This window comes from Sesamum indicum, linkage group LG3, assembly GCF_026168435.1.
Source record: "Sesamum indicum cultivar Baizhima isolate 11 linkage group LG3, ASM2616843v1, whole genome shotgun sequence".
In the NCBI taxonomy this organism is placed as follows: Eukaryota; Viridiplantae; Streptophyta; class Magnoliopsida; order Lamiales; family Pedaliaceae; genus Sesamum; species Sesamum indicum.
The window spans coordinates 623,976-649,745 of NC_142659.1; the positions used below are offsets into that span (position 1 = coordinate 623,976).

Below are 25,770 nucleotides of genomic sequence, written 5' to 3' on the forward strand. Positions count from 1 at the left end.
TGAAACAAGATTGTACTTTTTGTGAAGTTAATTTATTAGATTTGTAATATATATATTAGTGATACACAATTGTTGACTAATTGTATTATTCAATATTGGTACAAATATTATTTGTATAATTATGTGCATGTTATTTTATGATATTTTAAATATATTGATAATCCAAGAACACTTTCAATTATTAATCTAAATAAAATTAACAAAAATAAAAAATATCGAAAACAACGACATGATATTTATTGTAAGAAATACAAAATTAAATTCTAATTTTATTGCTACAACAAAATGGTCGTACTAAAGTTAATGTAACACGTTATTGTTACAACTAGAGTTCCGTAGCAAAATGTGATGATTTTGTTAGTTGTTTTTTACTATGAATTTGTTGTTGTAAGAAAAGTTATTTTTCAGAACAAACACCGAGTGATGGCTACCACTCGACCAATCATCGCAAAAGATGATTATTTTGTCACTTTTCTACTATGAAAATGGTACCGTAGCAAAAGATCATTATTTTTACGACTTGACAACCGTAGCAAGCCAATATTTCCTATAGTCGGAATTCGTAGAAAAAAAAGATTTTTGTTATGAATTTTGGCCTTCTGCTCATAAAATACTCTGAAATTCAGCACACAGAGCAATCGATAATGCATAAAAAATCCAATCATAAAATACTCTGAAATTCCAACTTGTTCTTTTTCTCTTTGTTGTTTTTTTTTTTTCATGATTGTGCTATCACACAATCACTAGACATTGGAGGAATCCCTTGTTGATGTCTAAACACATTCAAGGGGTCAATCATTGTCTTAGCTCTAACCAACCTATCATAGTTTTTCAAGAAGTACTTCTCCCCCCATGTCCTAGCCATCTCCACAGCATCACCACATGCTGCACTGCTGATGTTCGGCAACTCCATAACTCCAAGATCATAGTCCATGTAGTTCACATAAGCTGCCCTCGGACCCGACGAGACGTGTGGTGCCATAGCATCGTAAAAGCCTCTTATCCACTCTATGTAGTCTCGGCTTTTGAGGTTGTCTTCTTCTTCCCAGTCAACCAAGTACTGGATTGCGAAAAGGTTGCCTTGTCTGTGAGGGAATGCGATCGACTCGCTGCTGATTCTCCTCATTTCTCCACCGTAAGGGTCTAAAATGACATACCCCTTAGGCTGTTTTTCGAGTATTTTTATAGCTGATTTTAGCCCTGTTCTTGATATAGGATTCTGCACGTAGTCTGATTTTGCCTTGAAGTAGTTCTTGTGTTGCAGATTCCGATCGTTCAAGCCAGAAATGGAGCTCCCGGTTTTCAAATCTCCGAAGTAGAGAATGGACTCAATCCAACTCATTTCCTTGCAGTCATCTTCAAGGATTCCTAATTCTGGAAACACTTGATTCAAGATTGAGACAGCTTCTGTTTTCCTGCCTAAGTAGAACCCCTTAAACGTAGCCGAAATCCCAATAGTTGTCGTTTGTGGCAATCCGGCACCAACAAAGGCCGACAGGTAGAATTCATCGTCTAGCTCCGGGGCTACGTGCTGCCACATGTCGACTAGTTTCAAAATGTCATGTTTCGACCCTGGCCTGGAAACAGTGAAACTTGTCACGGTTTCAGGCACTCTCAGCAGACGGATTTTCCAGGCATAAACGATGCCCCAAACGCCTCCTCCGCCTCCACGGATGGCCCAAAACACCTCCTCTCCCATTTCTGCCCTGTTCAGCAACCTGCCATCCGCATCAACAAGAAGTGCGTCGACCACATTATCAGCAGCCAGGCCGTATTTTCTCGACAATAAGCCAAATCCACCACCCGCTACGTGCCCTCCTATCCCGACGGTGGGGCAAGAACCAGCTGAAAATCCGTGCACACGGCTCGCCTCAGAAATGGCATAATAGGTCTGGCCGAGTGTTGCTCCACCTTCAACCCAAGCAACTTCCGAGTCCATGTCCACAGAAACTCGACTCAGGCTCATCATGTCGATCACAACAAACGGTGATCCATCACCGGATACATACGATGACCCCTCGTAGCTGTGCCCACCACATCTAACTCTGATCTCCCATGCTCCTCTCCTGCAGCATACAACACTGTCCATCAGCTGCTCCCTGCTCTCTGGCACGATAATGGCCACCGGCTTAGGCGTCATGGGATCCGAAAAACGGAGATTTTGGATAGAAAAATCGAGTAAACTGAAGTAAACAGCTCGATCATTTCCAGAACTCGGGTACAGAGAGAAGTTATTCACACCATGATCAACCAAGCAAGATTGAAGCACGTCTACATACTGATGACAGACTGCACAAACGCAAATCGACATGCAAATGCTTAAAAGAACAAGTGCATTTACGCTGAACGCCTTCATTGTTCTGTCAATTTTTTTCTAGCTGCTGCTGCAGCATTGGGAGAAAATGGTCCTTATTAAGGAGAAGATCAGAGAATCGTTGCGCCGTTTGAGGACAAACGATGGAGCGATCATCGTCGCCGGCCTGGCATTTCTTTAGTGAAACATTGTAGAAAAACAAACAAACAAAACACAGAATCTTGTCAATTGTTTTTTGAGGTTGCTTAACTAAACCAGCCAAGTGCTACAAACAAGCCATGTCTTTATCCTTACTATTTTTTGAGTTTGGCTGCAAAGTCGTCCATAATGCAACGTGTGCAGAAAATACGAAAAAATAATTACAGCCCAGATACAAAAATTTACACGATTTCAAGAAAAGTCTTTAGTAAACGGTCGCTTATGATCAATTTCACTGGTTACAGCACCCCTTGAATGTTGTAAAATTATACATTTACCGTTTACATTTTTGCATCTTTTTAATTTTATTTTAATTTTACTTCCATCAATCAGAAAGCTGAACTCCGATAAGAAAAGGATTAAAATCTCCAAAATTGAAAAGATGTAGGGCTAAATGTCGCTTTAAGAAGTTAGCACAAAAATGTTGGCAGAAATTGGTTAATTGGAATAAAAGCCTCAATTCGAGATACATGCATTATTCCTGCGAGAATGTTGAACTCAGGCGATAAAAAAAATAAAACGTGAAAATTAAAAAAATGCTAACTTAGAAAGTTAAAGAAAGAAAACGCCGAATGGCCAAAAGTTACGCGACCAAAAGTGCATTTTACCGCCCTCCTCTGAAGTTGGGTGTAATTATATATAGATCCCATGTAGATTGAAAAATTCATCTAGCACTCCTAATATTTGTTTTCATATAACAAATAAATCATTCGCTAGTCAAAATTCATCGAATGTGCAAATATTTGCAAAAAAAAAAATTAAATAAAAATTCATATTTACTTATTACAGGTCAAATATATCTTTTCTAACGAAACTACCCTTATAAGAGTGGAGATATATACATTAGCATGTGAAGACGGATAAGGGTATTTTAGTTAGAAAAAAATTGTTTGATGTTAATAAGTCAGTAAAAGTCCATCGGGCTAAATATGGATTTTCATTCAATTTTTTTTGTAATATCAACAAACTCGGTGAATTTTAACAAAGGGCATATCTAGTTTATTAGATGAAAACAAATATGAGAAGTATTATATAATTTCTCAAACCACATTAAATTTATGTGTAATACATCAAACCTCAAGAGAAAGCGGTATACTTATTCCATTCTTTTATGGGCCTAATCTCAACATTGGATCTGCTTTGCTGCAACAACAAAAAAGTTTTATTTTTGTAAAATTTATTAATAATAAGTGTACAATTTAAAATTTTGTGCTGCAATTGAGCATATTTTTATCCTAACTTTTTATTGCATTAAAATTTTAAATTCTAAATTTAAACATTTAAGTTACTATATGAAGTGAGTCAAATAATTCATTCATTTTAATCCTCAAATTAGACTAAAAAAATAAAATCAAAGAGGAATAAAATAGACACATTTCTGTATCCTTGGACTGATAATTTCCTGTTTGGCAGTTGAGCAAAGGGATCAAGAACAACAAAAAAAAGACCAGAAAACACACTGATTGGACTGGCCAGCAGCGACCATCCTCATCAGCAGCCAAACGCATCTTTCATAATATTTCCAAGAAGAAGAATCCAAGTAGAGACGGATGGAAACTAATTGACAAAAGCTACAACATAAAATACAGAGTAATTCAGGTAATATATACTATTGAGATTATAGATTGAGGTTCAGTTTGGCTATCGATTTTATAATTGATAATGAGATAATTAATTATAAAAAATTTATATTTTAAAATAGTTAATTTAAAAAGATATAATTATAACATTAGAATTCACAATTTAATAATTAATTACATAAATGTAAATTGTAGTTAAATTTGAATTAACGTTTTCTAAAATTACGAAATTATAGTTGACTTCACTCCAACCCATTTTAATTTGGCTTACAGGCAATTTTCGTCCCCTAACTTCAAGCTATTCTCGTTTTAGTCCCCTAAGTTACTAGGGTTTAATTTGGTCCCGTAAAACTTAAAAATTCTCAATTTTGGTCCAAATTTTGCCGGAAAAATGAGGGGCTTGCCGAAAAAAGTCACATGCCAAGCATGTGATTTTTTAAATGGGAGCTGGATTGTGATTGGCTGGAAAACATGACGTGGCGCAAACATGGCGCCTAGTTGGAAATTAAAAAAAAAATGACTAACGTGGATATTTAATCCACGTCAGCTGTTTGCGTTGCTGCTGTTCCTGATGCATGACCGGGTGAGTCAACTCAGCCGAGTTGGCTGAGTTGACCATGTTAGCTTCCAAGGAGGCCGATTCTGTCGAGGCTCCGGTGGCCACTTCTGATCGGAGAGAAGGTCCGCCATTGTAGGGCGAGCACAGTGGTGGTTCTCCACCGGAAATCCGCTGTCATACGACGGAGAATCGAGCGCGCGATCGTCGGCGAAGGCGGAGGACGACTTTTGTTGGATCTTTGCACAGAGGTGACCAAAATCGATGGGACTGGTCTCAAAAGATTCGCCAGAACAAGAGGAGTTCAACGGTGGTCGTCCGAGCCGGTGGTTCGTTCAGACGAAGGAGAAAACGCCGACGGAAGGTGCAGTCCCATTAGAACTGCAGTAAGGAGACGAATCCAATAGTGTTAAAGTGTATATCATATTAAAGTCAAATTGATTGATATATTTAACTATGAAGGTGTTAAAGTGTATATCATATTATTTATTTCTTTTAATTAAAAGGTTATCGGAGGGTAATTGAATGTTACTTTAATATAGAGAATAATTGATAAGGATGGTATACTTTAAAGTATAAAATGTATTTAATCCTTAATTTTATACATGTAAAACTATTTCATACTTTCACAGTTATATGACTTCTTATGACAGCATTTTCTCATATTAATGAGTTGAAACCTTCAAAAAGGAACTTCCCACCACATCTATTCTCATTGATAATAAAATTAGTTTCTCATGGGAGAACAAAACTTAAACTCCTCCCGACAAGTGTGGTTTAAGATGCCAAATGTACTCATAAGTCGACCCCATCTACAACAACGGTTACTTAAACCTAATCACAAAAAAAAAATGAGTAAATATTATAATTGATTTCTTAAGTTTGTGTTCAAAATTATTTTAGTTTTTCAAGTTCATTTTTTTATTTTAGCATCTCTAAACTTTAATTTTAGTCCCATACTTGTTTCCTTGATCATTTTTTGGAAAGAATATGGCCGCCATTTTGCCTTTAATTTGGAGGATAAAATGACAAATTTAGTTTTTTTTCTCATTTTAGTATATATTAAATTTGTAAAATTGTCAAATTAGTCTTTTATAATACCGAAAAAGTGCTATGTTGTGTACTTGAATTTGTGATGTGGAAAAAGTAATGAGAGGGCTAAAAATGCAGATGTCGTACTAAATACATGTCGTATGTGAACTAACAATTGCTGTAAATAATGTATATAGTGTAATCAAATGAACGTATTTCAACTAAAATAAAACTTTTCTCTTAAAAGCATATAAATCGTCCTTAAATAGCTAGAAAGTTTGCAAAATCAAGATAGGAGGGGGATTCTAGTGGAACCTGACTTTGAAATGAAAACACAGTCTTGGAGGTAGAATCTGGTATGGGTATGTTCTTATCTGTTTTTGCGTTGAAGTTTTACTTTGAAAAATACAACTATTTTTTAACTTTCGATTCGATGCTGAATATGCTTGTCAAAGAAACACGTGTGTCTTAAATATGACTTGACCATGTTTAATATATTTATTTTTTTAAATAAAGAAAAATAATAAAATTGTCCCTATAAATGACGTCATGCATCGGTTACATAACCATTTTCCGGCCATATTCATCGATAAATAATCAGAGGGACCAAACTAAAATAATAATTTAAAATAAAAAATACTAAAAAATCAAAAAATAATTTAAATACGAGTAAAATAAGTTTAAATAAAAACTTAAGGAAAAACTATACTTACTCACCCAAAAAAAACAAAAAAAAAAAAAAACAAAAAGCTATGAAATCAAATCTAGCCAACTGCTAAGAAAATAAACCTAACCATAATAATAATAGATAAATAAATAAATAAATAAATAAGCCAAGCCTAACTAAATATTTAGTATCATTAATGTTTTCCCCACTATAATAAGGCGATATAATTTAAGTCTACGACATAAGTTTTGAAATTCGTATATCAAATAAATTGTTTCCTAAGCTATATAAAATACTTGTGAGCAAATCAATTTAATTTAGCTTTTGTGAAATTCAAGAATTTGATTTCACTATTCAAAATTTAATAAATAAATAAATAAAATTCTTCTATTCAACGATTAATTAATTTGCAACTAAATCTTTGATATACCATTTTTTGGAACTGCTTATTTAAATTTTCATAAATTATGTTAACACTTTCGAATTATCTCTAATTAGAAAACACCCCTTACTCTTTTCATAATCACAAGTATACCCTTTGAATTTGTATTCATAATTGCAAGAATGCTATCTATTTAGTGGCAAAATTTTATATAAATACCGTCTTATATGTATTATACTGAAGGGGTGTACATATAATTTTACAAAAATAAGAAATATTAAACTAACATCCCTTAAAAGGTATATTTGTAATCTTATAAAAGTACAAAATATTTGCATAATTAGATTTAATTTAGAATTACAAATTATGAAATATTTGTGTATTTAAACTTGATTTTAGACAACGTGATTGCAATTTATCCTTTAAAAAATTTAAATATTTCAATTTGGATGTGATATAAATAATTATTTTTTCCTCACATTATGGAAAGTTTTGGTATAAAATCACAAAAGATAATATTAATTTAAGCATGAATCGATTAAAAGAAGTGAGCATTGGGAGATCAACAAACCTTATCTTGTAGTTGTAGTCATAATAATCAAATAATTTCACCTTGTTCTTGTCAGTCGTCAGCATATACGCTAGAGTTGATCATACATTTCTTGACAGATCAACGAAACAGAAAACGAGCGACAACGAATTAACCAAAGCTTCTTCTCGTTACAGTTCAATTCCTGAAAGAGCGAATACGACAAGTAGTAATTCTTTGTTTTTGGTTCTTTCAAGAAGTGAGATTGACCAGGTTGAAGAAACTGGTGAGAAATGGCGAGCCGCACATCGGAACTTGTGGGTCGGGTCGACCCGGCTCAGAGCTTCGATGTTGATGCTTTGCTCCGTTATGCGATTGCGAATGTTGATGGGTTCCCACAAAGTCCTTCTCAATTCACTGTTTCTCAGGTTTTTCTTTTTTCTCCTTTTTGTTTTTTCCCCCTTTGTTTCTTAGTATAATTATACACATATCTGTGTGTGTGTTCTTCGGTTGTGCTTGGAGTAGCTTTTGGTATAGTTATTGTAGTTGATACTACTAAATTTAGATTGTGGTTGGCTGAAAGTTCCGATTTTGTAGCTCTGCAAAAATTACACACTGATTTTTGTGGTTGTACATCTTAAAATGTGGAAAAATGATTTCCATTTAGCTGCCAAAGTTTTATGAAATGGGAATTAGGATTCAGTATGAAAGGTTTTTGCTTCAAGAAAAGTATTTGGTTTCTTGGACTGCTAAGTCCGTAAAGTGGGAAAGATGAAAGAAGTTGAGTGAAAAAAGAAGTGTATTCAATTTATTTGGAGAAAAGCTGAAAATTTTACGAGTTGCGTTTTCTGGTTGTAAGGGAAGTTTTTGTAAGCTGATGGTGTGAAGTAATTTGCTTATATAATTGTAGACTGCAAATCTTATTACTGGTGTACTTTGCTATTCTATAATTTAACGTCAGTTTGGGCATGGCCAATCAAATCCAACATTTCTCCTGGAAGTCCAAAGTGGATCGTTAAAGAACTGGTATGTGATGAGAAAGAAACCTCCAGGAAAATTGCTTGAATCTGCACACGCTGTCGAGAGAGAGTTTCAGGTAATGTTCTATATAATTCTCTCTCCATCACAGATTGACAAACGTTTTTATTAATATTCTGAGTGTATTCAAGTGGTTCCATTGTTTTCTTTGTACTTGCTGCACATGCTGCTGAGAGAGAGTTTCAGGTTCTATATATATTCTCTCTCCATTGTAGATAGGCAAACATTGTGTCAATAATTCGAGTTCAAAATTTACTTTAAGTGGTTTGGTTATTTCTCGTTTAACTACTTGTCCCTTCTTAATTTGGTGAATCATTTTGGACACTGCAGGTTTTACATGCCTTAGGTACTCATACATTGGTCCCTGTGCCTAAAGTTTATTGTTTGTGTACTGATTCGAGTGTGATTGGGACACCATTTTACATTATGGAGTACCTTGAAGGACGCATATATATAGATCCAAAGCTTCTAGTAAGGGTTTTAGTCTTCTGATACCATCTTTCTGGTCTTTTGACAACTGAGCACCGGAGGTTTTATTATTTCTTGTCTCATTCTTCAGAATGTAGCACCACGACAGAGGAGAACATTATATCATGCCACTGCTAAAGTTTTGGCCTCTCTTCATTCTATTGATGTGGAAGCCATTGGTCTACGCAGCTATGGAAAACCGAACAATTACTGTAAGCGGCAGGTAGGCAATTGCTGTTTTTCTCTTGAAGGCATTACTCCTTACCACCTGCTTTTGTACTGTATTGTCGCTTTTGTAAATGACTTAGATGCTATAACAAGCTAATGAGATATGTGCACTTCCTTAGGTAGAGAGATGGGCCAAGCAGTATCTTGTTTCCACTGGGGAGGGCAAATCTAATAGAAATCCGAGAATGTTAGAACTTGCTGATTGGTTGCGCCAGCACATTCCGCTTGAAGATTCTTCGGGAGCAGCAGCTGGTTTAGTACATGGCGACTTTCGGATTGATAATCTTGTATTCCATCCCACTGAGGTCAGTACTTCAGAAGCATTATACATTTCAATATGCAATGTTCATACGTTGATGCAATCCAATGCTCCACTACAGTTTTTCTTGAGAGATCATTGAATTCTGTTTGGCTAACTGCAGGATAAAGTGATTGGCATTCTTGATTGGGAATTATCCACCCTTGGGAATCAAATGTGTGATGTTGCATACAGCTGCTTGGTACTCAATTCTATTGCAACTCTTATAAGTCTCTTTTATGTTTTTCCATCGAACTTATTTGCATTTTTCCAAGATAGAATTCAAATACTTCATTTCTTAAAACTAATTATATTTTCGTGATGCTTGTTTTCTCATGTCATGCCAGCATTACGTTGTGGATATTTCTTTGGACAAAGTGGAAAAGAATGGAGGTCTTGAGTTAACTGGAATACCTGAAGGAGTTCCATCATTGGCCGAGTATCTCGCAGATTATTGTGCTGCAGCTGTAAGGACAACTTGATTGATAGTTCTGAATTTCTACTTTGCTTACATGAGTCAATATTGATAGAAATAAAGCAATTTCCTATTCGATGCTTATCTGGGATTGTCTGGCTAATTTTTTAATTTCGTCCGAGCAAATTCAGATAAATATTGATGCCTCATCTGTGGGAAAACAATTATAGGTCAAGTAGGAGCTTGGTGCACTTTCATAACTGATGTTTTATTTTAGTTTTCTCTTAAAATCAGTCTGATTTTTTTTATCATTGGAATGTTTCAAACCTTAAAGGGTTCAAGTTTGCTAAAACACAGCTATTTGAAGTGTTGGTATGGCTTTCACTAGGCATGGTATTAGATGCAAGTGAAACATTCAGAGATGGACATTTCCTTCACCAGTTTTGTTATCAGTGATTTGGTTCTAAATATTAACAGATGTCATGAATTTCTATATTTTGCTAAGCCCTTGAGAGCTTTTACGTCTAATGATGATTGCAATGCAGGGAAAACCATGGCCGGCCAGTCAGTGGAAGTTTTATGTTGCCTTTTCCTTGTTCCGTGGAGCATCTATCTATGCAGGAGTACATTGTAGATGGATTTTGGTATTAGCTATTAAGTTAGTTTACTTGTGCATGTTAGATGATTTTGCTGGTTTGCAAGTCACGATTTTCTTAGGACCTTACTAATAATCTATCTTTTTGTAAATATCTCTTTCTAGGGAAATGCTTCAGGAGGAGAGCGTGCCCGCCATGCTGGAAAGAAGGCTGATGCTATGATCGAAACTGCATGGGCATTTATCCATAGGGATTCAGTTCTTCCCCTGCAACCCCCACAGGGTAATGTCAATTTCTGATATATTCCCTTGAGATTTGATAGTCGGAGAAGATAGTCTGTGTGACAATCCATCAATCTTGACTCAATTATCTAATAGGGAGGTTACTACAATATGATCTTTTAAACGGCTATAACTCTTGGCATGCTTTCCGCCGATTGACTTTTCTGTCAGATATGCAAACAAAATTTAACCTTTTACATTGTCTTTCATGGTCTGTTGAGGTATTCATAAGTTTTCCTTTTCTCAGCTTTTTCCAAGTGAGTCAGTTGTAAACCTTTTTTACAAATAATAACTTGTAAATCTTTTTAAAAATGAAACAGTTAACCATCCTATCTATCTGTATGACCCTTGCATCTGTAGCTGGGCACAATCTGTATGCATCAAAATATAGTACTCCTAAAGTCGCTGCCCATGCTTCTAAAGAAGAGTTAGATGTCCTTGGACATTTTATCATTACGCATGATTTTGTTAAAGTCCATAGAATACACAACTGGTTGCTTTGTGTGATAACATGGGCTACATTTAATTTCAGTAAAGAGAATTGGTATAGACTCTGATATTAATTGTAGTTGGAAGCTTATTTTGTTTACTGAAATTCAATCCTTCCTGAATTTCTTTATTGCTTTCTTTATATCAGAGTCAAGTCCTGAACAACACGTGCAGCAACTTGGAAAAGAAAGCAGAAATAGCCTCCATCCAAGTGGAGGAAGATTTGTTCCAAGTCAAAAGGTTCAAGAGTTGAGAAACAAATTGATCAAGTTTATGGAGGATCACGTATACCCTATGGAACACGAGTTCTACAAACTTGCTCAGTCTAATGATCGTTGGTCCATTCACCCTGATGAGGAGAGGTTAAAGCAGTTAGCCAAGAATGAGGGACTCTGGAACTTATGGATACCTGTACATCAGTTGTCAATATGTTTTTTTTTTATTATTTCATTTCATTAACCATGAGTGCTAAATAATACTTTCATAGTCCTGGTGCACTTATAGCATATAGTATAAACTGTAAGGTTTAACACCTTGACTAATGTCTAGATTTTTGTATGCAGTTTGACAGTGCTGCTAGGGTTAAGCAAGTCATTTCTGATCAAAGAAGAGACAGTCCCGTTGACAAGGCATTTGATGAATTACTAGGTGCTGGTCTTTCGAACCTCGAGTATGGGTACCTTTGTGAGATAATGGGCCGTTCGGTGTGGGCACCACAGGTGTTTAATTGTGGAGCTCCGGATACTGGAAATATGGAGGTTAGCAGAAATTTATTGTTCATATATAACAAGCTTCGAAGAATATGAAATATAATTTTCTATCCTCTGGTAGAGAAATCACCAGATGACAAGCCAACCATGTTTAAGCTGGCTTTTGAATTTATTCCATCGTATTCCTTTACTTTTCTAGAATTGAACAACTATTTTGTTAAGTCTACTTGCAAAAAGGGGGGAAGGGACTCGCAGGACTTGCAGCTGAAAATGATCTACTGTTGTGTAAACCTCGACGATTTTGAAATTTGTTTCTATCACCATTGCAACTCAGCATACAATCTTTTGCTTTGTTATCAAGAAAGCAGTCTATTTGCCTTTAGGATATGTTATTCTGCAAATATCACGATGATTTCTGCTCTGGCATATAGGATTACATTATATAACCTCTTGTTATTCTCTTCTTCTTACAACTTCTTTCTTGTAGGTGTTAATGCGCTATGGAAATGCTGAACAAATACGTCAATGGCTTGTTCCCTTGCTTGAAGGAAATATCCGGTCTGGATTCGCAATGACAGAGCCACAGGTGGCATCTTCTGATGCCACCAATATAGAGTGTTCCATCACAAGGTACACAACCACAACTTTTAAAAGTGACCTGCTGTGCAATCACACATTTTGGTTTGATATTTATTCTAAAAAATTTTATGATGGTTTCAAGAAACGTGAGTTTGTTAATGAAGATGGAAGAATCTATTATTGTTAAAACAAACTAAAAAAGAGGCAAGTGTGTTGGTTTATATTGACATAGGATCTAAGCATACCTCTCCACCCTGTATGATTCTAAGTGGATTTAAATTGGACTTAAATTAGCGAACATGGTGTTTTGTTTATACTCTCATTCTTGTTGAATTTTTACATGTTTTTAACAAATGAATCTTTCTATGTTACATCATTAAACTGGATTGATTTACCTGAAAAATTGTTTAAAACACATCAAATGCTAACAGACATGGAGATTCATATATTATCAATGGGAGGAAGTGGTGGACCAGTGGAGCCATGGATCCTAGGTGCAAAGTCCTTATAGTCATGGTTAGTTGTGCTTTGTTATATCTCATTGTTTGAAAGTCAACATTCTTACTCGAAACATATGTAGGGAAAAACCGACGTGAACGCCCCCAAGCATAGACAGCAATCCATGATCTTGGTAGACATCAATACTCCGGGTGTGAACATAAAGAGACCATTGATGGTGTTTGGATTTGACGATGCCCCTCATGGACATGCAGAAATATCATTTGAGAATGTGTGTGTACCATGCACTAATATCCTGCTCGGAGAGGGTCGTGGATTTGAAATTGCACAGGTGAACAGTTACATTCTCAAAAGCCCAGCTCGAAATTATTGTTGCCAATAATGTCAGTTTAATGGATCTAGTTTTAAGGTATTGTTGTCATGCGAGATGGGGTTCTCAAAATGGTGCTTTTTCATTTGTTTGTTCTCTTTATCAGGGTCGGCTTGGCCCTGGAAGATTACACCATTGCATGAGGTTGATCGGCGCTGCTGAGCGCGGCATACAGATGATGATTCAGAGGGCTATAAGCAGAAGAGCATTTGGGAAATTGATCGCAGAGCATGGATCATTCCTCTCAGACATTGCCAAGGTCAGTGCAGAATTGCTTCTGGTTAAAAATAGAGATTAGGATGTAGGCAGTCCTGGGGTTTTGGCAAATAACAAAAAGAACCCGATTTGAGAAAATTACATTGACATCTCTGCCACCATGGCATCTAGCTCGGCCAGTATGTTTAGGGTTTAGTCGTGTGAGGTATCGCCACTTCAGTTTGACCCTGAGAGTTCAACTATCTTAGATCATATCACATTGAATTTGTGTGACATGGTTTGATATTGATATATCATCATTTGTTGCGTCTAGCATTGATATTTCTCATGCTGCAGTGCCGGATAGAGCTAGAGAGCACTAGATTGCTGGTTCTAGAAGCCGCAGACCAACTCGATCAACTAGGAAACAAAAAGGCCCGTGGGACTATCGCCATGGCCAAGGTATTATTAGCATTCGTCTGTGCTTGCCTTTACGAGCTTATACAATGTCTTTTACTCGCGTCTTGGCTCTGTCTGCATCCAACGGAATTTCTTGCTCTGAGCAGGTTGCAGCTCCGAATATGGCCCTGAAAGTGCTCGACATGGCAATGCAAGTGCATGGTGCGGCTGGCTTGTCGGGCGATACCGTTCTTGCTCACCTCTGGGCTACTGCGAGAACTCTGAGGATTGCAGATGGCCCTGATGAAGTCCACTTGGGGACTATTGGGAAACTTGAGCTAAGAAGAGCTAAACTCTGAAACGTTTTCACAGTTAACAGCGAGAACTATTGTGTTGAATTGTGCAAAACAAGCTTTGAGATGGTTGATAATAAAAGAATACAAGAACTATTTTCATTGCCATGTATTGTTAGTAAAAATATACAGGACAATTACACTTGCACTCATTTATGATTCATTTGCACAATTACCCATAAATTTTTTAAAAGTTATACATATACTCATCAGAAACTTCAATACATATCACTCATATTTTTTTTAAAGATTACACTTCCCAAAAACTTCAACTATATTTCTATAAATTATTCTTATTTTTTATTATTAGGAATGATTATATAATTATGTAAAAGACTAGTAATTTATATAAATAAATTATTAACTTAAGTCTAAATGCATCGAGTAATAATTTAGTTTTAAATTAAAATTTATTATAAATTTAGGTTTTACATATTTTTAAGATGACTAAGTAAAATTTACGTTAGGTGTGCGTGAAGCATAAATTTTTTAGAATATATATTAAATTTATGTAGGATCTCATAGAAAATTTAATAAAGTCTTCTATTTTATCTTTAAAATAGAAGATTTACAAAATAAGAACTGAAAGTAAATGAATTCATCAGTTAATTTTGAAATAATTGCAATATTAATATATGTTTCATAGTATCTATAAAAATATTTATGCTTCTTTTAATTTTTTATAGTACAACTTTTTGTTTTTTCCATTTTTAAATTGTATTATGTACACTACAAGAAAATAAGAATGCGAAGGGTTTCAGTCACCTAAAAATGGGAACCGGCTGAGATTCCCAGCTGAGATAATGGGTGGGTCGAATCAGACCTTCCAAGTGGTGGGTTGGAGCTGTGGGTTTGGGTTCACTAAATTTGATCGTAGGCCAATTTTCCAACATATTCACCCTTAAACCAAGACCTAAACGAACCTAGTCCAAGGAATAGATCTGGTAAAGATCATCGCCAAAATGAACCTGCAAAATAGAGATGTTAGCAATCAATGCAAATTAATATAAACAAAAGCAAAATATTAACTAGTAATATTTGCACATAGCAGATAAACTTGCATACGACAGGATTTACGGATTTCAAAAATAAACATCAAGCACCAATCACATAAATCGCACAAAGAAAAAAAAGTACAGAAATCTCACAAAGTGTAAAGGAACGATCTTACCGATCACCAGAAGAAAAGAACCGAAAGCCTCTGATACCATATTGGGAACTTATCCCTGCAGTAAGCCCACAAAGAGATACAATTATTATAACAAAATACAAACCAATATAACAACGATTACAAATTAATAGGAACAATGAGAAAAAGCAATAACGAAATGATTTCGACTTAGGGAGTCAGATCTGATGGGGAAGTCTACAGCCACAAAGACCGAAAACCCAACCACCGGTGCTAACCCACACCACCAAGGCGCACACACACAAAATACAATTATTACTGATTAATTGTGGTATGACGTGATATCTGTTGTTGGACATGGAGTTTAAATATTAATATTATTGAGTTGTATTTAGATTTAATTTGGATATAGAAATTTAAATTGAAAAAAATAAAAAAATTACTAGAGACAGAATTAACAAAAATAAAATTGGCCATTACTGAAAAGGTACTTAGGGACGGAATTGCTATCAATAACTAAGAAATAAAATATTATAACCGACAGAATCGAGATGAAATATTTTTGTTCTTTGACTCTTAGACGGAGATATTCCATCCTAAATATTTGGCCGTGGAGAAGCTACAAAGTATGACAACGGATTTTTTTATGGCTATTAATTTATAGTGGAAAGTTTGGCTGCAAAGACGTAAAAAATTATCATCTCTAATACCCTTTGTAGTGTTAAGAGTGAAAACATTAACTTCTAATTTGCATGTCACACTTTGGATAATTTTAAGATACTCAAACAGTAGATAAAGAAAAGTGTGGTAATATTGGAGCAAGGTAAGCATCACCTATAATTTGTACAATTTTTCTTACAAAATAGAGAATCTATGCTGTGAACGAATCTCCAAGAAAGGTTTAAAAATCATACAAATTGTTACTAGAACATAAGGAAGAGCTCTAGTTGCTAGACGACGAAAACCTGCAAAAATTGTTAGGAAATCAACTTATTAGACTTTCATCATGGTAGGTACGTATGGAACCCCAGAGTTCCTGATCCACTCATCCCCTTGATACATTTTCGCTCCCGTCCAGCTCTCAGCCATTTGTGGACTGAAGTGTTGGATCCCCGGCCACTGCACCCGGTTCTTCGTATCCGACCCTGGCCCGCGGTTCTGGTACTCAGCATAGTACAGTGTGTTCAGAGCGAAATTTCCGTCCCATACCGACCAACCTTCAGGTAAAACGAACCCGCCAATGTTGGATTGCATGATAATGGTCCTTGAGAGCTGCTTCCATGGGCGGCCAAGGTAAACCTTAACGGGTGGTGCAGCCTGAAGCAATGCTGGCTCAGCCACGAAATCGCCATTCTGGATAACGGTGGCGCCCAGACTGTGGCGCTCGACGCGGCCTTGGGCGGTGACCATGCAGGCCTGGTTGGGCCCTGGCTTCCGGACCACGAATTTGCAGTTCTGGAAAAGGGCTTGGGCGTCGCCGAAGATGAAGTCGATGGTGCCCGAGATGGAGCAGGCGCGATAGTACTGGCGGTAGGTGTGAGCGTAGAGAGTGTCCTGATAGCCGTCAATGTGGACATTGTGGAAGATGGCACGATCGCCAGAGACGCGTAGGGCCACGGCTTGGTGTCCCTGGGGACCGGCTGTGTTTTCAAATCCGATGTCCTTTGCGAAGAATTCGTCAGCATTAACAGCTGAAAGCGAGAAGGAACTTTCAATTTTATCTCTACATTTAAAGGACTGTGATAATCATAGTGTCAGCAGAATACATTTAGAAAGAGATGAAGGTCAAAGAAACTCACAAACAGTGGCAGTGTGGAAGGTCTTAACACCTTCAGCATAGTTCTTTCTCCCACTAATTCTTGTCTTCAATGGACCATCTCCGATCAGTACAATTTTGTTCACCTTCTTGGGGATTTCGACATACTCCTTGTACACACCAGCCTTCACATGAATCACGAACGGTTGGTTATTCTTCTGAGGCACAGATGCAATGGCGGCGCTAATGGTCTTGAACTGCCCGCTTCCATCTTGGGCCACCACGGCATTGGGCTGCAACCCCATGAGACTCCTTTGTTTCATGGATATGAATAGGTCGGCTTCTTCCTCGGAGAGAAGCTTCCGGCTGGCAGAGCTCCCCACCTGTAACGACGTAAAGATTGATGACATATTGGATACCATGGCAAGGCCATTGCTCGACATCTGCCTGGCAGTTTGCAGCACGTTCTTCATCTTTTCCCCAGTGTCGCCTAAAATTCAACAAAATATGTATATATAAGAATTCTGAAACAGTGAGTGACCTGTTGATAGAGATTGCTGAATCTTTTTTGATATACATGCATACCTGTGGTGTTCTCAAAGGCATCAATGCAAGTTTCATGGTTCGTGATTACAGCACTAAGCCACGTCTTGAGGTCCTCAAGGTACTCATTGGCCTTCAAGGCGTCGAATTCACCAACCTTGTCGAATGACCTCTTGAGATCATCAATGGCTGTGTCAAGCACTTCTTGGCAGATAGCCAATGCTTGTTTGGTGCCATCATCATTTGCTGCTTCTTTGAACAGAGGCGAGTTCTTGATCACGTCGCCTATATTTTTCTCGGTAAATTCAAATGCGGCCTTGATCAGCTCCTTCGGGTCTGTGGTGTTGGCATTGGAAAGGCTCTGTTCACAAGTGTCTTGGTAGTCAGTGGGGGCGCAAATGTTCTGCACGGCCTTGGTAGAGCCGGCACTGATGGAGCCTGATTCACTTTCTCTCTTTGTAACACCAACTGCCACAGCGACAACCATCGCCACCACGAGGATGGCAGCGAGCCCGGCAACCGCTGCTTTTGCAGCCATTTTTATTGTACGTCTCTACCCTGGAATTTATTCGAGGTTTCCAGAGTGGAGACAAATCTCTAGATTATTATTATTGAATAAAGCTTAGAACTCTGAGTGATGGAAGATGTGGGGGTAAGCCAGGGTATTTATAGCGTTGAGGTAGTTAATTCTACTCAACATTAGAGACAGTGCGAGGTTTTCGAGGCCGGGAAGAAAGCTGGCCATGCATGCAAATCAGGGGCGCCCGTGAATGGAGGATATATAGTTTGAACTCTTGTTTGATCTTTTCAGCATGAACGAATAGATTAATAAAAACTTTTATATGTTTAATTTGAAGGTACAGTACATCTAGTTGAAAAATATGTTTAATTTCAGCTAGTAAGATTGAAGCGTATTTCGAATTTCGTCCCATTAATTTTAAGAATTATAACTAATACTTAAGATTTTAAATCTTAAGTGAAAATTTTGTATTGTTAAGGTGATTTCTACCAAAACGGGCTGTTTGATAATTGAACGTACAAAAACTTTGTGGAATGAAATAATATCCGGTTGTTGAAATTATCAAAATTAATTACTGATTCTAACAATTGTAATAATAGTGGAATCAGGTCAAATCTTAAAGTACGGGGAAATGATAGAATTGGTCCCGTAGGATTGCGGTAGTTCTCACTTTTGGTCCTTTACTGTTCGGGCCAACAGTTTTAGTCCCATAGGTTTTATGAAATTGGCACGTTTATTTCCGCTTCATCTCTAATTGGATGCTAATGCCTTGCCCACGAAAATGGTATCAGAGCCTAGGTTTATTAAGAAAATATATGTTTATATTATATTTAGATATTATTTATCCACTAATAGATGAGACTATTTTGATGTTCAATAGGTACTATCAGGAAATGCGGTGAGGCGTTTACACTCCCCTGAAGTCCATGGTAGAATCTCAGCCAAGAGAAGCAGAACGGGTAAATTCCTGCATAATTGCAGTTCTAAAAATTATGATCAAATGAACTGATTGGAAAGAACTCGAGTCGAATAGATCGAAGATCTCCTAAGATTTGAGAGAAATACAAAAGACAATTCAAGAGTAGGAACATAGGTTAATTCATATACCTATAAAAATAGAATTTTTGAGCCAGAAGGTGGACGAGGTCCTTAAGATCCTTCCCGATCTACACGAGGACCTTACAGATCTAAAGGCAGAAATTGCAGATCCGAAGAGAAGCCAAAGGGAGAGTCCTGAGACATCAAAATTCAGACAATAGGGATGTCCTTGGGACAGTACATGTTCTACATCAGAAGGGTAAGGCCACGAAGATTCCAAAATCGAAGACCAGAGAAGATCTGATCATCGCATCTATCAGATCTATAAAATAATGGAGGTGACGAGAGCAGATTTATCAGATTTATAAGAATTGGAAGAATCCTTTTCCCAACTTGAGATTGTGGATTTAGTCAATATCCAAACCAATGAAATCACTCCAGCACTACTACTGCTGGAATGCACAGGTTCTATGATCCTCTACTGGATCATCCGATGAGAAAGTACGGATTTCCACACTAATGTCACTCCAACGTTCGTGGGAATCAGGCTAAAAGAAAATCCAGAAAGAAATCTGAGAAAAGTGCGTGAAAATAAACCTTGGGCGAGGACCATACTCCAGCCCTTGCATCCATATGGCACTATACCTAATCTGGATGTTATCGATTTTTGAGATACTGAGAAGTTGATAGATGAATGGGTTGCAGGCATCAGGATAACAACAACTACCTTAGAACTCGACAAGAAAAATTTCATAAAACTTGTGGAGTTGAGCTTGGAGAGATATATGAAGATTAGATGAGATAATAGCCCAGATAGGAAAGACAGTATTTTTGCTGGAGATTCGACAGGCGCAATAGCAGACCGACTAATTTTCAATGGAAGTTATGACCACTTGATAATTTTTTGTGACAAAATATAACAATTATGAAGATATTTGGGCTACCCTCCAATGCATACTGGGACACTAATGAGTTCAAGAAAAAGTAGGCCAACGAACCATCTACCACGATGGGTCCTCGGGTGGCATGCATAAAAGAAAGCTTGTAAGTAAAATTTAACTTTTACAACTTTAATTGTTTTCAGTAATATTGTAAATTTATAAATTTCTAAGTTATTCGTATATCTGTGCATGAGGTTTAGCTCGATCGTCCACTTTGATTGATTATTGAAATCGTCAAAATTAATTACTAATTTTAAAATTGTAGCAGTAGAAGATCAGGTCGAATCCCTAAGAAATTATGACTTCATTTCCTAGTTTGGTTGTGGTAATCAGAAAAGGAGATTTGAATTGAGAATTAACTACTAATAAATATAAACTAAATAGACAGGAGAAATAATCTAGGCTAAACTCACTGCACAAGGATTTCAATCCAAGGGAGAGTATCATTCATTTTTTATGTCAATCTGATCACAAAATATTCATTTCACAACCAAACATTCAACTTTAATTCTATTAGGATAGTCATAATAAAATCTTATTTTTCTACTGCAATTAATTTTATTCAAGCATCTAAATCAAAATCTAGTATCTCAAAGATTGGACAGGATAGCGTTCAGTATCAATTTAGTAATGGAGCTTGCATAAGTGAAAATAGTTAAATTTACATCAAACAGTTGAAATAGCTGCAATTACCTAACTTAGTTTTCTTATCCCTACAAATAAATCATACAAAATGTAAAATTAATTTGCTTGCTACTCATACCACTTATTCATGACAATTACGGATTACTCAATTTATGAATAATAGTACAATAATTAATATTGAGTCAAATTGTCGAATTTATCAATAATAATAATTAGATTATAAACAATAAACCAAGATGAAAGTACTTGACAAAATCAGATAAGTTAACATCTCAAACCATAACAATTAGGTTCGACATTTTTCTTGAATCATAAATGGGATTACACATGTTCATACAAAAACCAAAAATCCTATTAATTCCAAAACATAAAACTAAAGAGAAGGGGAAGAAAAACTGATGGATGTAACCGACGTCCTTCAACTCCTTCCTCCAAACTTGCTGAATGAATGTTCTCTTCTCATCTTATCCCTCAATATGCAACGAAGAGGCTCCGAATTTCCTTCATTTCACATTATTCCCAGTCAAAAGGAAAGATAGATTGCCTAAAAGCTTTTCGGGAAAAGTATTATTTTAGTTCGCTAAGTATGCCTAATTTTAATTTTAGTCGAATAACTATGTTAATTTTTGTTTAGGTCCAGTAACTTACGAAATTACTTACTTTTAGTCGTCTGGTAGATTTTCGGACAATTTTACCTCTATGCAACTTTCAAAGACAGTTTTAGTCCATATGGACTCATAGGGGTAAAATTGGGGTAAAATCTGCCAAAGGATTAAAAGTAAGCAATTTCGTAAGTTACTAGACCTAAACAAAAATGGACATAGTTATCGAACTAAAATTTGAATTAAGGATACTTAGCGGACTAAAATAATACTTTTCCCATTTATTTATTTTAGTTGGATATATTTATCATTGTACAAGTAGATTAGTGGTATTAGAAGTCTTAAATAGTCTTCTTCTGATAGAATTCTTATTCGTTTATAACTAATTTTGATTTATTATTAATAAGATTAGTTACGCAAGGAGAAGAATTCAAACCCTAGAATTCGAATTCTCTCTCTAGATTTTCCATGGGAATCACCGAGAAGCTGATGCAGCAGATCATGGATCTGAAATTAACCTCGAAGATCCTGCAGCGTCAGGCTCGCAAGTGCGAGAAGGAGGAGAAGGCGGAGAAGTTGAAGGTGAAGAAAGCGATCGAGAAAGGTAACATGGACGGAGCGCGGATCCACGCTGAGAACTCCATACGCAAGCGCAACGAGCAGATGAACTATCTCCGCCTCGCGTCGCGGCTCGACGCTGTGGTAGCGCGTCTCGACACGCAGGCGAAGCTGACCGCGATCAGCAAGTCAATGGGGAGCATCGTCAAATCGCTCGAATCGTCGGTCGACACTGGGAACTTGCAGAAGATTTCGGAGACGATGGACCAGTTTGTGAGGCAGTTCGTCAACATGGAAGTTCAGGCCGAGTTTACGGAGAGGTCTATGGCTGGAAGCACTTCTCTCTCCACTCCTGAATGCGAGGTCAACAGCCTTATGCAGCAGGTGGCTGACGATTACGGCCTGGAGGTGTCTGTGGCTCTGCCCCAGCCCGCGGCTCATGCAGTGTCCGTGAAGAACAGTGAGAAGGTCGATATGAATGCTTTTCCACGCACCATGGGAACAAACACATCAGAGATATTCACATTTTTCTATAGAGTATAGATTTGCGCTGGAAAAACGTACATCATTTACTTTTTTTTACTTATAATTTTATCGCACAAATTATTATCTCCAAAATTTTATTTTTGATAAAATATTAAAAAAACAAAATTATTTTTTTTTGTTAATACACAATAAATATTTAGAATAGATTTTGACACAGATTTTGGGACAACTGTCGGAAATGCCACCCTAATAACATTACGTCTCATACTACTTTGGGACAAATATGGGGCGTCATCCATAGAAAATTACACAGAATATTTTTGGATGTCAATTGTGATGAATTCCATCATAAATTCTATCTCAAATATATTCCAACACTCAAAATTTTTGGCTGATTTTTCGATTACATTATATAAATTTTTATGCCCAAGATTCGTTGAGAAGTCATTATTTTTATCCCAAATCAAGCATTAGTTTTTCATCCTAGAGACAAAAGTTTAATGATAATTATCCAACTGTTGAAAAATCATTACAAATATTTCGACCACAATGCTTTTCTGTTAGGACTTTTTTTTATAGTGGTATTTTGTCTTTTATTACCAGAGTTATAAACTCCACTTTCGTTAGCCAATTATCAAGATTTGTAGCTAATGTTGCTATTTTGAGAATATTCTGGGGAAATTGTCATGGAACAGTTTGCATCATTGTGGAGTAATATACATGTGTATTATAAAATTGTGAATAGTTTGAAATGTTTAATTGTTTGTTATAGCTAGTACTCTCATAGAATATAAATTATTGATTTTTTTTGGTACTAATAAGTAGTTTAATCAGCATTTTATGAGGTGTTAAACACATACGAACTTGGGGCAAAATGCTCTTTTAATCCAATAAAATAAGGGTAGAATTTTTTTTAATATCACAACTATATGATAGGTGACGGTTTTAGTCCCATAAAACTCAAAATTACATTATTTTAGTTCCAAAATATGTGATTTTGGGTCTTTTTAGTTTTAAAATTACAATGCCTTTTTAATCCAAAAGCACAACGCGCGTAACTTTTTGAGACTAAAATATATAATTATGAATTTTATGAGACTAAAAGCGATACCTGCCATAGTTATTTTATGAGACTTAAAAAAAATATTTTGCCCTATAAAGTTAAATGGTGGCGGAATTCTAACAGATATTCAGATAAATTATTTAGAGTATATACATCTACTATGTATTACTAATTTGAGATATTTTTAATTTTTAATATTTTCTGCAATGACTAAATTATTCTTATAATTAAAATTTACATCATAGAAATAATTTTATATGGATAATAGATATATAATGGTGAAATTAAAATCGAGGACTGCAAGAAAGGTAAATGGACGCTTACCTCTTATTTGATTTTTTTCGAACCTTCTTTTGTTGATTTGTTCACATGAGATTCCAACGTAAGACATGTCCACACCACATCGAAAATAGGGATCCTTTAATTCCCTTTACTAGAAGAGAATAAGGGAGAAAACACACCAAATGTGTTTAGAGAGGGGGACGACCGAATTGGAGTTCTAGGATAGGAGGGTTATTTTATTTGTATTGTGTAATAATTAGTTATTTCAAATAACCAATTCGAATATATATATATGTACCTTGTATGAATGTACTAGAATGTGTTTAGGTTCATTCCATTATCCATAAGGCAATATATTCTTTATTCCAAATAAAGAATGACCTACAAGCACTTTCCAAAAGTGAAAATTACTAGTCAATTATTTTCTTCCCTAGAATTATCCAATGTGTTTAATTAGGGGGTGCTTGACATTTTATTGAAATAAAATACAAGGCCTAACTAATTTTAATTAAATCTAAATTAATTAAAAACCCACCTAATTAAGCCCATCTATATTTAATCCAATTAAATACATGAGCCCAATAAATTTTTATTAATTAATAAGTCCAACTTATTAGAAAATAAGGGCAAGCCTAATATAAATTAATCTAACTTATCCAGATGCTAAGTATGGGTAATTTGCGACATCGACTTGGTAAGTGGATCCGTTGTGTTTTTTGCTGAAGTGACTCGGTCCATCCTGACATCACCTCTACTCACCATCTCTTTAAGCAGATGGTAGCGTCTAAGAATGTGTTTGGAACGGTGATGAGATCTCGGTTCCTTTGCTTGTGTTATTGCCCTGTTGTTATTGCAGAAGATAACTACGGGCTCAGCTATGCTAGGTACCACATCCTTTTAAGCTCCTCATTAGTCTTGGAAGATTGTTTCTTGGACATCTTAATCCCATGTCTCATTGGAAGGAATCCTCGTTTGGAGTTCTCCATCTTGAATCTCTTCAAGTTTTCCCAATATACGAGGATTGGGTTACTTCTAATATCCTTCTAGATCTATCCCTATAGATCTTGATGCCAAGGATGTAAGAGGCCTCACCCATACCCTTCATGAAAAATTATGTGGACAACCATGTTTAATGCCATCCAATATCTTGACATCATTCAATGAGCAAGATGTCGTCTACATAAAGCACAAGGTACAAAACCGTGCTCCCACCGATCTTCTTGTATACACAAGGCTCGAATTCATTTTTTATGAAATCATAACCCCATATAACTTCATCAAAATACATGTTCCAGCTTCGGGAAGCTTGTTTAAGGCCATACATAGACCTTTGAAGACAACAAACCTTCTGTTCTTCTCCCATGAAAGTGAAGCCCTCCAGCTGATCCATGTAAATCTCTTCCTCAATGAAACCATTAAGAAAGGTCGTTTTCACGTCCATATGGCATATCTCATAGTCATACCATGCTGTTATGGCAAGCAGATTACGAATGGACTTGGCCATGGTTACGGGCGAATAGGTTTCCTCAAAATCAACCCCTGGTCGGTGAGTGTATCTTTTGCTACGAGCCTAGCTTTGAAGGCTGTAACCTCCCGGTCAGCTCCAAGCTTACGTTTGTGGACTTATTTGCATCCAATAGGTTTAACACCTTTAGGTGGGTCTATGAGGGTCCAAATTTGATTTGAACCCATCGAGTCCATTTCGGATCTCATGGCCTCAAGCTACTTATCCGAATCAATGTTTAACATCGCTTCTCCGTATGTATTTGGATCATTTTTCAATTGACAAGTCAATCCCAAAAATCCATACCTATCAACCCAATGTTTCTAAAATCCCATAATTCCATAAAAAAAAAGACACCATTAGCAAAGTCAATAACTATGCACAATATTATAATTTCTATAATAACTAATATCCAATGAAATATAGAATTTTGCCCTTTTTTTTTTAACAATTTGTATAAGAAAATTTATTTTTTGTATTTCTAGGGGCTAAAATATTTATTTTTTCATTGTAACTCGAACTTTCATTTGGTTTATACTTTGAAAACTCCTTTAGTGGTTAAAATAT

The 25,770-nt window shown here is 36.2% G+C and overlaps 3 protein-coding genes and 1 pseudogene across 4 annotated transcripts; 2 read left to right on the top strand and 2 right to left on the bottom strand.

Moving 5' to 3' along the window:
* Window positions 1-621: 621 nt before the first annotated feature.
* On the bottom strand, window positions 622-2,661 carry LOC105156870 (berberine bridge enzyme-like D-2). Its single transcript, XM_011073120.3, has one exon. The coding sequence runs from the start codon at window positions 2,354-2,356 to the stop codon at window positions 719-721; it is 1,638 nt and encodes a 545-aa protein (XP_011071422.1). The 5' UTR covers window positions 2,357-2,661; the 3' UTR covers window positions 622-718.
* A 4,616-nt stretch (window positions 2,662-7,277) lies between these two features.
* IBR3 (acyl-CoA dehydrogenase-like protein) lies at window positions 7,278-14,244 on the top strand. Of its 2 annotated transcripts, XM_088879000.1 has the most exons (17): window positions 7,278-7,686; window positions 8,220-8,354; window positions 8,627-8,767; window positions 8,856-8,987; window positions 9,112-9,297; window positions 9,415-9,492; window positions 9,638-9,757; window positions 10,251-10,349; window positions 10,466-10,583; window positions 11,220-11,482; window positions 11,635-11,829; window positions 12,269-12,411; window positions 12,792-12,876; window positions 12,941-13,150; window positions 13,296-13,448; window positions 13,742-13,846; window positions 13,951-14,244. In XM_088879000.1, the coding sequence occupies exons 1-17, from the start codon at window positions 7,552-7,554 to the stop codon at window positions 14,140-14,142; spliced, it is 2,490 nt and encodes an 829-aa protein (XP_088735126.1). In that variant the 5' UTR covers window positions 7,278-7,551; the 3' UTR covers window positions 14,143-14,244. The 2 variants fall into 2 exon arrangements, with proteins under 2 accessions (XP_088735126.1, XP_088735127.1); XM_088879001.1 differs by lacking the exons at window positions 7,278-7,686; window positions 8,220-8,354 and adding an exon at window positions 8,357-8,482.
* Window positions 14,245-16,058: 1,814 nt separating this feature from the next.
* Window positions 16,059-18,210, bottom strand: LOC105157056 (pectinesterase). The gene is made up of 3 exons (XM_011073353.3): window positions 17,607-18,210; window positions 17,065-17,511; window positions 16,059-16,956 (listed from the first exon to the last, which is right to left on the bottom strand). Exons 1-3 carry the CDS (start codon window positions 18,100-18,102, stop codon window positions 16,259-16,261), a joined length of 1,641 nt encoding a protein of 546 aa, XP_011071655.2. The 5' UTR covers window positions 18,103-18,210; the 3' UTR covers window positions 16,059-16,258.
* A 3,392-nt stretch (window positions 18,211-21,602) lies between these two features.
* Window positions 21,603-22,498, top strand: LOC105156872 (ESCRT-related protein CHMP1B pseudogene; annotated as a pseudogene).
* The last annotated feature ends 3,272 nt before the right edge of the window (window positions 22,499-25,770 follow it).

Excerpts from the sequence above, each read along its gene's own strand:
- LOC105156870 (XM_011073120.3), bottom strand. The coding sequence starts at position 2,356 with ATGAAGGCGTTCAGCGTAAATGCACTTGTTCTTTTAAGCATTTGCATG.
- IBR3 (XM_088879000.1), top strand. The coding sequence starts at position 7,552 with ATGGCGAGCCGCACATCGGAACTTGTGGGTCGGGTCGACCCGGCTCAG. Across the intron at positions 9,758-10,250 it reads CAGATTATTGTGCTGCAGCT|GGAAAACCATGGCCGGCCAG; the intron begins GTAAGGACAACT and ends ATTGCAATGCAG. Across the intron at positions 12,877-12,940 it reads GCAAAGTCCTTATAGTCATG|GGAAAAACCGACGTGAACGC; the intron begins GTTAGTTGTGCT and ends AAACATATGTAG.
- LOC105157056 (XM_011073353.3), bottom strand. The coding sequence starts at position 18,102 with ATGGCTGCAAAAGCAGCGGTTGCCGGGCTCGCTGCCATCCTCGTGGTG. Across the intron at positions 17,512-17,606 it reads TGCCTTTGAGAACACCACAG|GCGACACTGGGGAAAAGATG; the intron begins GTATGCATGTAT and ends GTTGAATTTTAG. Across the intron at positions 16,957-17,064 it reads CTTCCACACTGCCACTGTTT|CTGTTAATGCTGACGAATTC; the intron begins GTGAGTTTCTTT and ends TCTCGCTTTCAG.